The 15,980-nt window shown below is 41.2% G+C and overlaps 2 protein-coding genes across 4 annotated transcripts in view; both read right to left on the reverse strand.

Annotated features, from left to right (window-relative positions):
- Positions 1-712: 712 nt before the first annotated feature.
- Positions 713-6,151, reverse strand: pttg1ipb (PTTG1 interacting protein b). 3 transcript variants are annotated; one of them, XR_014888889.1, is made up of 8 exons: positions 5,972-6,151; positions 5,581-5,636; positions 5,367-5,475; positions 4,757-4,859; positions 4,367-4,432; positions 3,795-3,890; positions 2,937-2,983; positions 713-1,248 (listed from the first exon to the last, which is right to left on the reverse strand). XR_014888889.1 is itself a non-coding variant. In XM_085248662.1 (7 exons), the coding sequence occupies exons 1-7, from the start codon at positions 6,084-6,086 to the stop codon at positions 1,205-1,207; spliced, it is 540 nt and encodes a 179-aa protein (XP_085104788.1). In that variant the 5' UTR covers positions 6,087-6,148; the 3' UTR covers positions 713-1,204. The 3 variants fall into 3 exon arrangements, 1 of the variants encoding a protein (XP_085104788.1); XR_014888890.1 differs by lacking the exon at positions 3,795-3,890 and having other exon boundaries at positions 4,352-4,432; XM_085248662.1 differs by lacking the exon at positions 3,795-3,890 and having other exon boundaries at positions 5,972-6,148.
- Positions 6,152-7,880: 1,729 nt separating this feature from the next.
- myo10l3 (myosin X, like 3) overlaps positions 7,881-15,980 on the reverse strand; it is a 67,888-nt gene continuing 59,788 nt past the window's right edge. Inside the window, exons 36-41 of the mRNA XM_085248449.1 lie at positions 11,885-12,092; positions 11,591-11,727; positions 11,295-11,418; positions 10,753-11,208; positions 9,768-9,959; positions 7,881-9,584 (exon numbers count right to left, since the gene is read on the reverse strand). Of these exons, the coding sequence (XP_085104575.1) occupies positions 9,480-9,584; positions 9,768-9,959; positions 10,753-11,208; positions 11,295-11,418; positions 11,591-11,727; positions 11,885-12,092 (1,222 nt within the window). The 3' untranslated portion in view covers positions 7,881-9,479. The remainder of the gene's footprint in view (positions 9,585-9,767; positions 9,960-10,752; positions 11,209-11,294; positions 11,419-11,590; positions 11,728-11,884; positions 12,093-15,980) is intronic.

Here is a 15,980-nt window from a genome sequence, read left to right on the forward strand (position 1 = left end):
TTTGCAAAGTGTTGCATAAACTGTTTTGTCAGCTTTGAGATTCAAGATTACAAATAAACATATCAGAGAGTTATCAAAAACTCTGAAAAGGACTAAAGTGCATGATTACAGAATTCTTTCCATGGATAAGAAAACCACCTCCACAACATCCAGCTAAGTCAAGAATGCTCCTGAGGAGGGACGTGTATTATTGTCAATCAAGACACGCCTTCATGAACGTAAAGAAAGAGGATTTAGTTTAAGGTGCAAGCCACTGGTTACAGTCAAGAACAAGAAATCCAGAGTAGACTTTGCCAGAAAGATTCTAAAACAGCCTACACAGTTCTGGAAAAAAATTATTTGGGCAGATGAAACCAAGATTAATTTGTACAGAAATTTGGGACTGTATAGAAAAATGTCTGTAATCAAAATCCACAGAGGTGGTGTATAAGAGCCAAAATTACAAAAATGAGTGATGAATCATCCCAAAACGTATTATCCGTTTTGTTATTGTCATGGTGGGGCTGGACCAGAAGACCAAACAAGTGAGCAGAATATTATTCTCAGGAACTGAAACATTCTTAGATTGCTTAATTTCCACTGTCAGTTGAGATATTTTGGAAAATTAACTTATTAAAAATATTTAGAAATTTGATTTGTTCATAGGCCAAAACATAAAAGAGCATGTGTGAGAGAGACAGAGGGAAAAAAATAAAACAACTAAAAAAATGTATGATTTTTATTTATTTATTTATTTTTTATTGGCAGATGATTCAGATGCAGTTCAAAAACATGCATTTTCTTTTGTTCAATAAAAAACGAAAATAATTCTGGAATGCAATAAAAATGGAGAAAAGGACAAATATGTTACATGAACTATTTAAAGAAAAAGAAGTGTTGAGCTGCAGACATGGATGAGTCAAATCGAGAATATTGTAACTGTAGTATGAAAGTGAAACTGCTTGTTACAGAAGAAGCACCACAGCACTCGTCAGCTTTGGACTTTTACAAACTAAACTGGGGATGCTTGCTTTTTCAAATTAAATTGAAATTAATGCATAAGAAATATTAATCAAGCAAAACAGTGCAGCATCAGGCTAAGAGTATTCTGAAAACACTGTCGCGCTGAAATCAATCAGACAGTCACAGTTTATCATGAGCTCCTTGTAGGTTGTATCTTCGTGTTACTGGCTTCAATAGGATCAACTTAACGAACGGCTGCTTCTCAATGATCATCCATACGGGCGTATGGGTTATCCTTCGACATACCTGAGAAGAATAATTGAAAAGAAGGATGTGTAATCAATAAAACTGAGTCCAAAATATAAATTATTCAGGGAAGTTTGGTTTACATTTCATTAATGTGATTTAAAATCTAAGTCTTTTGACACTGAATTGTAGTTTATCAAATATGTGCAGTACAGTATTTCTCCAGTAGATGGCACTCAATGATAGCTTTTTTCCGCCCTCTTTGTGTAAATGGGTTTTTTAATTTTCACATTTTGTTTTCTTCTGCTCAGATTCCATTATCTTTATCTGTTCCTTAATCTATCTCATCATAGTGTTGTGGTTTATTTTTTTTTTCTATTTTGCTGCTGTTTGATCACTGCGCATACAAACTGAGCACTTTCAAAACAAACCTCTCTGATAATCAAAATTTACATTTCATAACCCGTTTAAGTCAAAGGAGCTTGCAAAGAAAAGCGTCTGGACTTCTTTAAGTTGCTTGAAGACGTTTCACCTCTCATCCGAGAAGCTTCTTCAGTTCTAAGGTCAAATGGTGGAGAGTCCCAGATATAAACCTAGTGGGAGTAACCCCCCACAGAGGGACAAAAGGACCCCCTGATGATCCTCTAATCGCCTGAGCCAAGGTGGGAAACTGGGCGTGGGTCCCAATCAGCCAGAGTTTCGGGTGAGTTCATTGTGAAACCTGGCCCCACCTTATCATGCGAATTCCTGAGGTCAGATGGCCCAGGATGTGAGTGGGCGTTAAGGCGTCTGGGAAGGGATCTCAGGATCTCATCTTCTTATCCTCCCTCGCTGGTGTCTGGTCACCAGCGAGGGAGGATAAGAAGGACAGACGCAACAACATTGTCATCCCCTATGTAGCCGGTGTATCAGAGAAACTCAGGAGAGTTTTCTCCAAGCATGACATCCCAGTGTATTTCAGACCCAGCAACACGCTCAGACAGAAACTGGTTCACCCGAAAGACAAAACGCCAAAACACAAACTTAACAATGTGGTGTATGCTGTACAGTGCAGCGAGGAATGCTCAGACCTCTACATTGGAGAGACCAAACAGCCACTTCACAAGCGCATGGCACAACACAGAAGAGCCACCTCCACAGGACAAGACTCAGCAGTCCATCTGCATCTTAAGGATAAAGGACACTCTTTCGAGGATGCCAATGTTCACATTTTGGACAGAGAGGACAGATGGTTTGAAAGAGGAGTGAAAGAAGCCATCTATGTCCACTGTGAGCGACCATCTTTGAACAGAGGCGGGGGTTTACGACACCAACTCTCTGCCATCTATAATCCAGTTTTGAGATCCCTTCCCAGACGCCTTAACGCCCACTCACATCCTGGGCCATCTGACCTCAGGAATTCGCATGATAAGGTGGGGCCAGGTTTCACAATGAACACACCCGAAACTCTGGCTGATTGGGACCCACACCCAGTTTCCCACCTTGGCTCAGGCGATTAGAGGATCATCAGGGGGTCCTTTTGTCCCTCTGTGGGGGGTCACTCCCACTAGGTTTATATCTGGGACTCTCCACCATTTGACCTTAGAACTGAAGAAGCTTCTCGGATGAGAGGTGAAACGTCTTCAAGCAACTTAAAGAAGTCCAGACGCTTTTCTTTGCAAGCTCCTTTGACTACGATGACCTGGATGACTGAGAACCTTCACAGACATAACCAGTTTAAGCCACACAGAAAAAGGAATTAGTCTCACCGTATTTGTGCCTGATTTCATCGTGCCTCATCTGCATTTCTGACCTCCTGAGAGGGAAACAAAGACAAATTGTTAGGCAACAGAGGACGCTGACACTGTCACATGACACTTATTTACTTATTTTAGTTTATGAAGTAGAAAGCAAAATTTTCACAGAAAAAAAACCTTTCCTGCCTGTCAATCTTTTTTGCTCTTTTTTGGCACCGTCCAATTAGTCTAATTCAATTATAACAGTTGTGATGAAACACAAAGCCAAACAGTAGCGCTGGATTCCCAGAATATTTACTTTTCCAGCATGGTGTCCAGGAGCAAAATGAACCAGCACCCCGGGAATGAGATCAGCCTGCTGTTTATCTAATGAAGTTAAATTCATTTTCAATCTCAACAATAAACACGTGACATTATGTTTCTTATTTTTGATGTAACATCAATGATTTTATGCCGCATAATAACGTAACACATTTAGTTCCTTATGGATGAGTTCGATTTTTACACACGATTACCTTAAAAGTTTCACATGCCAGTGTTTAAGTCACTGGTTAGGTTTGTGGTAACATATACTACAGCCTAAAGTAACATTAATTCTATGTTTAATGGCTAAAACTTGATAGTTGAGATTGATTGTACAAATAACCTGTGAATGTTCATGTCCATCAAAAGGATAAATGTTAAATTCGGTTTAAGACTTAGATGACTAATTAATAATCTGGGAGACTTTGTGAACAATCTTCATGTTTCATAACTGTATAGTTATGAAAAATGTAGAGTCTCTGCTTCTGTGCGAAGCAGACATGGAGAGCTACAAAAGCTTTCGTGGACTAGTGCCTCTAGTGGCCATAAAAAATGAGCAACATCAACCTGCAGCAACAGATAGAGCGATGGACCGTGGAAGAAGAGAGCCTGAGAAGGTAGAGATGTCCTGGGCATGCCCAACATCACAAGACAGTTGCTGGCCTGGAGCCCATGAAGAAAAAGAAACAGGGGAAGGCTGTGAAGCACCTGGCATGGGTTTTTGATGGCGTTTGCTCCAAAAGAGCAAAGAGCCTAACTAGATTTATTTCATTATCATTATCAGGGTGTGGCGTCAGAGGAGGCTGACCCACACAGCTGATCTCTATTACTTAATCATGCCTCCCCTATATGAGCAGGATGCCAGGAGTTGATGAGAGAGCTGTGTGCTGCACTGGAGTGAGGCAGGTGGAAAGCTGCACAAGCAGGAAAATTCAATAACATTGTAAATAAAACCTTTGCGTGCCTTGGGTCCTTTATACTACAGTATATGGATCAACTTACTCAAGACCTTACACAGAACTTAATATTTTGCCCATCTGAGTCAGGCACAGTAGTAAGGTTTCAGTTAATCAGACACTCTGAAATTGTGTTATATGCGTGAAGATTTAAGTTAAAACACATACTCCACAGACATTCACCTCGCTTTCTGGCGGTCCTTCCTCAGCCGAGTTTGTCGCTCCATCTGCATGTCTTCTCTCTTTCTCCTATTAAAAAGACATTTTTGTTTACATCAATTCACCACCTTTATGTATCTGCACATAGACATTTATATTATATATCAAATATGAGCATTTGCTTTTAGCTTTATACATTTACAGAGCAACAAAATTGAAGGCAGTTATAAAATCAGAAAGACCAAAGTTACTGCAGCCACAAATTCTGGCAGCCTTCTGGAGATAGCCGTATCAGCCTAGCCTCACAGAATAACAACCCATTGTGTTCCCATCCTCCTCGTCCTCCTCCTCCTGCTTCTGCTTACATTTTGATCCAGATTTAACAGTGAGCACTTCATGTGACTTAATGCTTACCCAATTTTTTCACACTTGCAGCAGCAGAAGCAGCAAACAAGAATAGCGATGATGATAATACCAGCCAGCACTGACACGGTGATGATCAATATCTGGAAGTTGACTGTAAATCAAACGTGGACACAAGGACAGCGTAAAAAAAACGCCAGCTTGCATGAGCAAATCTTATCATTAAGTAAACATAGCAATGAACTACTAAGTGGAAAAGATGCTAATGTATTTTACTCAAAGATGATTATGATTTATGAAGAAGACCTGCACCACAAAACAGGGGAAAAACGCACACTTATAAGTTTTTCTTTCTTGGCTGACATGGTACATTACAAATTATTTTTCTTACTGGTTAATCTTGCAGTTTGGGCTTTTTTTCACTTATTTGTTCAAAGTCTAAAATGTCATAAATGTATTTTACAGACAACTTACAGCTGCAGTAAGATCTTCAAACTGAACTCAAAGTCCAAACTCATATATTCATTTTACCGTCCAGCAAGAAAATGAGAAAGTCATCACAACTGAGAAGCTTTCCTGGACAATGTAAAAAAATATATTTCCCCCATGCAAACATCACGCATTAAATAATAATGGTAACAAGTGTGTGTGCCAGTCTTACGCCAGCATAGCCCCCAACGTGCATCATTCAGTGGACAAACGCTGTTGGAGGGCAGGATGCTCTTCACCGGGTATTCGATGCATTTTTTGGTTGTTATGCACCACAGGCACTGCAACAAACACAGTCATAAACAGTTACATTTTATCTTATAACTTCCCCTTTTTATGGCAAACATTTACAGGATATGTTTTTGGCTGAACTGCAGGAAACTTACTGTCACATTCTGCAAGCATTCATCACAAGTGGTGTTGGATTTCAAGGCACAGGGAGCTGAAACAGAGAAAAGCTATGACACACACCTACAAGAAGTAAACTAATATAACCCTGAGAGAATTTAACTTTCTGTGACATATTAAGGATCACTGCAACAAAAGAAGTAACGTTAGCCTAACTGAGGCAGGCAAAAGAAACTTTTTCTTTTGTGTTTGTGTGTGTGTGTGTGAATACTACAAGAATATGTATAAAGCCACTGAGGATTATCTTTACATTTGCTTCTACGATCACGATAAGTCCACTGTGTAGATGTCATGTGACTGCCTCCTGACCCGTCTCTGGCACTCCAAAACAAAGCGCTGCACTAACACATACAAGAAGAACAAACTTACTGTCCGCTGGAGCAGGAGTCGGTGTTTGCGCTGTAACTGTAATAATACCGCAGGAAATTAGGACAAAAACAAAGGCGGACGGGCTGTACATGGTGACACGAGCGCTGGACTGCATGGAAAAAACAGAAAGGCTCGAGAGGAGTGAAGCTGAACCCCTGGTTTACTAGCGGTGACGTCACGAACTCCTGACGCTGGTGTCATCAAGCAGCTGCAGGGTGACACATCTCATTGAAAAACATGTTTTATTATTGGGAGGGAGAGCGGAGAGCAAGGACGCACTGTGCTCATTAGCTCTCTGAGACTCAGCACATACCAGAAAAAAAAAAACACTTATATTATTTATACTCCGTATCTGACAGACATGGAAAATCTTTACCACCTCGCACCACAATGCTTGCATTCATTCTAGATTCAAGCTTCTTATCGTATAATATTGACGTTTTAGTGAGCTTTATTGGGGTTTTGTTGTGTTTTCTATCTTCTTTAGATTAATTTTGTGCCTTTCCAAGCTATTCTGCTATTGTAACACCGTGATTTCGCTGTCATTGGGATAAATAAAGTATTTCCTGTCTTCCCTTATCTTTTAAAACTTTGCAGATTTGAGTTTATAAAACAAAAATACAAGCAGAAAATAATTTATGGTGTATAATTACGGACTTTAATACGACTTTACTGACCCCAGCACTACCAACCAGCAGCAGTCCCATCTATCTATCTATCAGGTTCTACTAAGGATTAGCTGATCACCAGCAAGTGTGAGCACCTCTATAAAAGCATTACTTTTGGCAGTTTGCTGCTCTCAGGTGTGTATTAACACAGTGGAAGCAGGAAATAAATCAGTATTGATCTTAGAGTAGCAATCTGGGGAAGGTTATTAGACCATTTCCAAGCAATTTAAAGTTCATCATTCTACAAAATGTTATTCTCAAGTGGAAAATGTTCAAGACGATTGCCAATCTTCCGGTGCCACTAAAGTCATTCCAAGATCAGACTGTGTAATCCTCAAAGAAACTGCAAAAATCCTAAGAGCTACATCTCCGACTTGACAGGCCTCGGTTAGCATGTTAAATTTTAAAGTTCATGGCAATACAATTGGAAAAAGACCGAACAAGTATGGCTTGTCTGGAAGGATGCCAGGAGAAAGTATCCTCTCTTTTAAAAGCACATGGCACCACAGCTTAGCTTTGCAAAGTTGCATCTGAACAGACCACAAGACTTCTGGCGCAATGCCTTCAAAACAGACGAGATTAAAGTGGAGATGACTGGTCATAATGCACAGCACCACGTTACTTGAAAACCAAATACAGCATATCAGCACAAACATCTCATACCAGCTGTCAAGCATGATGGTGGAATGGTGATGATTTGGGTGTGTTTTGCAGCCACGGCATCTGGGCACCTTGCAGTCATTTATTCGACCGTGAACTCGTCTGTAAAGTATTCTAGGGTCAAATTTGAGGCCATCTGTGTGCTACAGAGCAGGACAATGTTCCCAAGCACAGTAAAAAATCCACAAGAGAACAGCTGAAAGAGAAAAGGATCAGGGTGTTGCAATGGCCCAGAAAAGTCCTGAGCTCAACCTGATTAAAATGCTGTAGCGGGACCGTAAGTGAGATGTGGTAGCGTTTTGCAATATTTTCATGTCATAAAGTCTCGTCTTTTCTTTGGTTTGTGTTTTGTTTCATTTCCATGTGCTGTTTTATCCCCCCCCCCCCAACTGGCCATGGCAGTTTGCTGCCCTCCCCAAGCCTGGTTCTGCTGAAGGTTCCCTCCTGTTCATAGGGAGTTTTTCCCTCCCACCATCAGGAAAGAGTTTACTCACAGAGAGTGGGTCTTTACCTTACAGTATAAATGTTGTCATGTCAATATGTTGTCAGGTAGATATGATAAAAGACAAGATTCAAACAGCTTTTGAAATACAATAATTTATTAAAGCATCTTTAAATTCTGATATAAAACATTTTCTGATTCTTCTTCAAAACAATCAGAAATCTCAGAAATACAGTCATCATCGATGGCAAGATCAATCTCTGGTTTGGCCGCCGGCAGCTGACCAGAGCGCCTAAAGTGAGTATGATTGGAGAGCTATGGAAGACAGTGATGTAATGTGAGGTAAATACTAAGTTTAATATGTTGCGATCGCATCATCCTATCATGAACTATACTGTAGGTTGGCATAAGCTTGATTCACTTGTGTTCTTTAACAATGGCATAAGCGCAGCAAACGTCTTCTGGTTAGTGAGACAGAAACTCAGCGAGTTGGGTGCTGAGGGCAACACACACAGCAATTACTTCAGCAGTGGCGGAAGCTGAGAAACATGACACAGAGTGGCTAAAAATCAACAGTAAGTTATGAACAGCTCGTCCGCTTCTGAAACACATCAGTTTTTCTGCATCGCTCCGTCCACAAATAACAGACACAGAAACTTACTACAAAACTGCGTCACTGCATTTCAAGAACACAATTCGCTTCTCCCAAACAATTTTTACACTTCAATAAATAAATAACCCATCCTCACATGGCTGCTGACATCGCTTAAAAACCCCCAAACAAACAAACAAACAAACAACAAAAAAAATCAGAGAAGGCGTTTTCATGTATGCTTTGTCAAACACGTCCGCGAACATCAGCTTTGGCTTTTACATACACTCAGCTCAAACATGACATCAGCTCGACTCAGAGTGCCTGTTTGAGGACAGAAGCACAAATATTATGACCGATTTATTCATCATCGCCTTATGAGACAATACAGTGTTTATAGACACTGTGGTGCAGTTGATATTCACATTTAATTTCTCGTTCTTGTCTTACACGAAGCAAACTGCAGTTAGAACTGCAACTCACCATTTTATATTATGATCCTGCAAGGCCACGTCTACTCTTAAAACTATTACAATAGCCACAAGGCAAAGTGAAGAGGCTAAACTTTCTGCTTCCTGGGAGAATGACAGTTATTTTACACAATAACCTGAGGGAAACTCCATTTTAGGGGAACATTCATCACAACGGATTGCAGTATTCAACAGAATAACCGCTTTTAAAGGTGCCAGTTCAGTCAGTGTTTGTTTTCCATTGCAACACATTTACGACCTCTAAATGGGGAAGAAAAGCGCTATAGTGGCAATCAGAGAGTTGAACTGTCGATTTTGCGATGAAATTTGGGAGGAAAGAGCACGCGAGCTCCTGCGAATTAGCCTGTACATTAAAATAAATCCGTGAAAGGACACCTGAATAGCTTTTCAAGTAACGTGAGAAAGGACCAGTGTAAAGAGAAATGCGATCAGCTGACATTTTCGGCGACTGCACGGAGGGCGGCGGCAAACCATCGCTTGAATGGTTCCCACATGTGCTTCAAGCAGTAAAGAATCAACATTGTGTCATGGCAGAAAGGAATCTTTCTGAGTGGAGATTGCCCGTGTTGCTACGCTGCTCAAGTCAAAATCTCTGTTGCCTTTCCTTTGCCAGGTGTCGGTGGCTGAGTGCGTGCTGTGGTCCTGCCCAGTGGAATCACCTGATCCAGCTGGTTCCATAACTGGATACAGACTTCACACTGCAGCGCTTCTTCACGATCATGTTTATGTAAGCTTTCATGATCTTGGTGATCTCTCCAACCTGCCAATATACAGATGAAAGTTATTTATTTTTAAAAGCTGCACTAAAAAAGTAATGTTTAAATTAAGGGGAACCGACTCCTCTTTGTCTGGAACTGTGGCCCTTTTGTTCTCGCCACAATGTTTTATCACTCTTGGAAAAGAAGCTCCCGCTAATGAAAACAAAGAGGACAAACATGTGTACCTGCGGGGTTTCAAAGAACATTTCTCTCTCATCCACAGTGATCTTGTAGGTGCAGGGCTGTGGAGCACCAAAGAAGATGATGTGTTCATAAGGAAAGGTCTCCAGAGGCTTTGGCTCCCCTCGTTTGTAGACGGACACATTCTCAGCACTCACACTTAACCACAGATCATGTGGAAATCCTCCTTCTTTGCACTGCCAAGACACGAAAATACAGTATTATCAATTGTCAGTTTAATATTGCAGGCTGATAATGAACTAGGCAGACTGGGTATAGGCCAGATATAATGATAACCCACATATATACAGTTTCTTTGCTATTATCGTTATAAAGTTTTGGCGTTTCAGCTCTGAGTTACATTCAAATCACACCAGCTAACCAAAGGCATCAGTATCATCTTTGGAGCTAAGAAATCCCACTACTATGATGTCATGGCTTTGAAACTTAAGAAAAAAAAACAGCTAAGCACAGCTCCTCCTGTAATGGAAGACAAATCAAACAGAAAAGTCCACTTCAGATGAGGTTGGGGTTGAATGAAAGGTTCAAATGAAGGAATTTCACCCAGAGGTTGAAGGTTTTGCGTCACATGAGTCCAAATATGTGAAATTTGCATTTCTAAATTTACAGGCCTTTCACTTCTATTTCTAAATGTACGTTCAGGTTTTAGTTGCAGATGTTAAGGCTTTTTTTTACGAGCTGAAACAATGTAACAGGTCAATGTCAGTGTTCCTGCTGGAGAAACATTAATTATGATGATGTAGGAAAAGCAGTAGCAGGGCGATTAATCACACTTCAGTTTTCAACTTCAAAGAAATCATTTCACATAGTGAAGTGAACAAATTTTAGATTTTAAGAGAAAGAAAGCGCTCGATCAATACTTAGCATCTACAGGGTCCCATTGTTAATGTATCGGAAGTAATAATGCAGGGAATAAAAACTCGGACTGGTCCATTACTGACAGCAATGCGGTTTAAGATTTAAGCTTACCTCAACATCAAACAGTGTGGATCCATATCCAGGCCACTCTTTGATGATAGTCATATATTTGAGCATAGCCTGGTGCTGGTCCAAACCGTTGAGGCGGGACCATTTCTCCATGATGCTCGCCCTGGTTGCAGACATCTCCTCCTTTATCCACATCTCCAGCATCTGCTCCTCCTCCATGCGCTGCTTCTTCATGGAGCCCGTCTTCAGCCCGCGACGCAGCGTCCCATCGAGGAAACTGGTCCTCCGACGCTCCAAAGTTTGGCCTGACCCCGAGGCTCCACCCACCTTGGTAAACTGTAAGATGCGATTGCGCAGGCGACCCACGGGGTAGACGTTTTCCAGGTTCCACGTGACTCTTGTTTTGTCTCCATACAGAAACTGTAGGCGGAGAGCGGCAAGGTGCTGCAGGGTCTCTTCACGGGCAGGGAAGTGACCCCTGGTTAAACTCTCGTGGGCCTGAAGGAAGACGAAAAAACACAATGATGCAAACTATGCACTTGATTTTCTCTTAAATAAACTAGAATATGAATGGTTAAGCATACCTGCTCAAACATGAATGCAAACTCTACTCCTTCCTTTGGCATGCTTTCCACATCCAAGAAACAGTAGAGTTTGAAATATAGTTTCCATTGGCCTTCATCCTGGGCTTCCTCACTGCCAGCCAGTCTGAGGAAGAACGCATAAAACTATCACTTTCACATCTGTTTTTATCTATCACTGCAATATCTTCTTTTCTTCTCATCATGTCCTGGACATAAATGTTTATGTACCTCTTAAAGTGTTTGCATGATAAAACATATTATCTGTTAAAAATGTATCCATGTGGTGTAAAACATACCTTTCAAATTTAGCTAAAACATCAGCGACAAGGACCCTGCTTTCCACCGCTTTGTCAACACTGTTGTTGTGCTCAAAGAGGGCAAACATGTTCCTGCTGTCCTCCATTGCCAGACCTCTGATTAGCTTCTCCACCACCTGAACAATAAAAGACAAAATTAAAACCACGCCTTTAGGGCACATTAGTATGGCTCTTTCCCCTGCTGTGCATGCTAAGGTAAAAAAAAAAAAATCCCAGCGCCGGCTTGCAGAGAAACCTTTAAAAATTTCTATGTTGCAACTGCAGATCGCTCACCTCTCCAGCAGTGGTGTGGGAGTTAATAGAAATCTTGCAGGAGCCTCCCCCATGGCAGTAGACTGCGGTGGTCATTTCCTGTCTGTTAAGCAGTGCAATAATTTCCTCTTGGGAAGGAACAAATTCTCTGGTCTTAGTCTTCTTCAGAGACTCACCAATGAAATGGGCAAACATTTCGATTTCTGTGCCTGGGAACAGCTCCTTAATCCTGAGGAAACAGAAAAAGAGAGCGAACAATAAGTTTCAGCCAAAGTACATCTTCCCATTGAGGTTAACTGAGCCACATCCATGATGGAAAATTTTACATGTTTAGAAACCACAAAGAGATACTTAATATAGGGAGTATAAAGTCTGCAGGACAGGCAGTCAGCTCCGAAGGCCCTATAACTTTTACATTTTTTATCTTAAGTCCAACTATGGGCCTAACTGGACCCGCAACATCAAGAACATTGATATGGACATTCTCACTACCAGTTTGGACAATGTTCAGATTCCGGACTTCTATTCTACTCCTGATGATTTGTTGTTATATTATAATAATTGTCTACGCACTGTCCTTGATTCTCTGGCTCCTGTAAAAACCCACTCTGTTTCCTTCACTCGCTCTGCTCCCTGGTTTACCTCTGACCTCCGAGCTCTGAAGGCCAAAGCTCAGCAGCTAGAGCGTAAATATAAGAAATCTGGTTTAACTGTTGATTCAGAAATCTATAAATACCATGTACTTCAGTATAAAGACTCCATTAACAAGGCCAAACAAAGCTTCTACTCTGGTATTATCAGTTCTTATGAGGGTAATGCTAGGACTCTGTTTTCAGTTTTCAACAAACTAATTCAACCCCCCAACGCTTTACCACCGCACTTCTATTCCTCTGAAATATGCAACTCCTTGATGCTGTTCTGGACTACGAAAATCAATAACATCCACCAGCAACTCAGATCGAATGTTGTGTCTACGCCCTCTCCAGAACCTTTTCTCCTTTTTGAGCCATTTTCCACTTTTCATCTTCCTGATTTATCTGATATTTCCGAGTTAATATGTAAATCAAAGCCTGCCACATGTCATCTTGACCCCATGCCCACGGGGCTTGTGAAATCCTGCCTCTCTTCTTTACTCCCACTCATCTGTGCTATCATTCACTCTTCTCTCACCACCGGTATCGTTCCCTCCTTATTGAAGACTGCTCTAGTCACTCCTATACTGAAAAAACCTTCTTTAGATCCTAACAACTTTAACAACCTCCGTCCGATTTCCAATCTACCCCTCATTTCTAAGATACTCGAAAAAGTGGTTGCAGCTCAACTTCATTTACACCTGGTTATGAGAGATTTCAATCTGGTTTTCGCTCATGTCACAGTACCGAAACTGCTCTACTTAAAGTCACTAACGATCTCTTAATCGGAGCTGACTCTGGTCTTCTCACCATTCTCGTCCTTTTAGATCTGAGCTCAGCCTTTGACACCATTTCTCACTCTGTCCTTCTAAGCAGACTTTCCTCTTTCGGCATCTCTGACACACCCCTCGCCTGGTTTCAATCATATCTCCTCGACCGTTCCCAGTTTATTCAACTAAGATCATTCCGCTCTCGCCTATTCCCCGTCACCTCTGGTGTACCCCAAGGCTCAGTTTTAGGCCCTCTTCTCTTTATAATATACATCCTCCCTCTAGGTACCATCTTCCGCAAATTTGATCTTCAGTTTCACTGTTTTGCTGATGACACCCAGTTATATCTCTCTTGCAAACCTGATTCCTCCCTCCCACCTTCTTCCCTTACAGAATGTCTATCCGAGGTAAAATCCTGGTTTACCTCTAATTTTCTAAAGCTCAAATCCCTCCATAAGCTTCAACTGGTTCAGAACTCTGCTGCTCGCATTATCACCAGAACCCCCTCCTACCAGCACATCACCCCTGTTCTTCAGGAACTTCACTGGCTCCCTGTGAAATTCCGGATAATTTTCAAACTTCTTCTGCTCACCTTCAAGGCCCTTCATAACCTCGCTCCTTCTTACCTTTCTGACCTGTTAACCACCACTTGTTCTGCCCGTTCACTTCGTTCTTCTTCTTCTGTCCAGCTTACTGTACCTTCCTTCCTGTAACCACGGTAACTTCTGACCCCACTTCCGCCAGTCCCTTTATTGTGGCGGGAATGAATCCTGTATAAGTTCCGGGTCAATCAGCTGCATGTCCCTGCTCCTCTGGCTGCTGTTGTCCCTGTGGTTGGTGTACTTGTCAGATCACGACAAATTTTGCACTACAGGCCAGTTGACAGCGTGCAATAACCCAGCCGATTCATTCATCTTTATACTACCTCACACTCGACTCAACGGTGAGTTATTTGTTTGTTTTATTTTGTCACAATTAATGTACATGCGGAGCCGCGATCGCACATCCTACAATGCCGGTAAGCTAATGCTAGGCTAGCGACAGTAAGTGCAATTACTAGTGTCATCTGTTGAATATTGTTGTTTTTGTTTATTCCATTATGGCCGAATGTTGATTTAACGTATCTAGAGTTGAATGAGTGATTTGATTTTTGTAGTTTTGTCCGTTTTGGATGTTTTTTGTTACTTTTCTGATGAAATGCCGAAACGGCCTATGAGATTTTGCATTGAGTTAAATTCCATTTACATTATTGAATCTGTTGCGCAACACCTGTGATTAAATGAGTTTTGTAAATATATTTGATTAACTTTTGATAATATTTATTAGCTTTAACGCTGATATACTTTGATGGGACCCATGAGAATGTCTTTCTATAATAGTATTTAGAATGACATTCATTATAAGAGATGATGGTTTATTGATTGTTGTATGAAACGTGGCATTGATTACTTGACTTTGTTATTTATGTATTTATTTTGTCACAGCAGTAGAATGCTGTTTCATTTTCTTCTGTGAATGATAATTTCTGTTTTTTGACCTTGTTTAGGTCAGGTTTTTTTTTTTTTTTTTTTTTTGTTCTCCCGCGATCAGCGCGAGATGGCGAGCCACCCGACCACCGCTACGTTGCGGTAGGAATTGTGAACCTATGGACTGAATCACAAATTGTTGACAATGACCTATCACAGGTCCATGGAACTAAACTAAATCACATACTGGACTACACCTCATCCCACCTCCTTTTGGAACCTACTAAGCTGTTTTGTATTGTCAACATTATTTTTGTTTGTGATATATATGCATATGTTTTTATTTCTTTTGTACATCCGTCTATACACTTCTCATAACAAACATAATATATATATATTTGAGCTCTACTTTTGTTTCCTGTGTTTTATTCACACCCTCAGGCTCCATAGTCGAATCTTAATCTGATAGCTCATTGTCTATGAGGCTGCAGTCAGGCGCCCTGGTCCTTTAACCGCGTTACAAGTGGCGAACCAGCCAGGAGCCTTTGTGTGTGAATATTTTGGGGTCTTACGTACAGTTTTCTTTACTTATTTACTTCGCTTTTGCTGAACATAAAATCAAAAATGGATTCAGTTGCACTTTCTGGCATAAATATATCACAGTCTGTGATGATCTCCGGTGTGTCTAACACAAAATCTGATAATGAAATTCTTGACTACTTGCGTACTTATGGGAATCTTAGCCGTCATTTTTACGTAAATGATCCCGCAAGTACTTTCTTCAAAAACCTGATCGCTGAGTTTGTAGATACCACTGCTTTTACAACTCTAGAGCCGTTTCTGCCATACACCCACTGTTCTAAAAGTGTTGCCGACCTTGTTTTCCGCGTCACAGCTTTGGCCTGTGAGTACGCCGCCACGGAGGACAGCAGCAGTCCCCCTCCCAATTACCTCAAAGAGCTCAAGCATATTGCTGATCGCAGCGGGCACCGGTTTGAAGATGTCTTGAAGACAGTAATGAGGCAGATTGGTCAACATTTGCATGAGGCAGGAGCAGGTGATGATGGAAAAATTGAATATGATGAGGAAAATGGAGTAGATGAGGACATTGGTGTAGAGGAAGAAGTAAGGGAACTGGAGCAGCAGCAATTGTCTTCACCTCCTGCCAGACAGGTTTCCACTGACCAGCAGGGGGCACGACCTCGTCAAAGCCAGACTGGACCAACTCCAAGAGTATCACTCACAGCCC

The sequence above is a fragment of the Mchenga conophoros genome, linkage group LG16 (genome assembly GCF_057382185.1).
Source record: "Mchenga conophoros isolate Kocher_MC1m ecotype Shallow Benthic linkage group LG16, M_conophoros_male_GT1.1, whole genome shotgun sequence".
Classification (NCBI taxonomy): Eukaryota; Metazoa; Chordata; class Actinopteri; order Cichliformes; family Cichlidae; genus Mchenga; species Mchenga conophoros.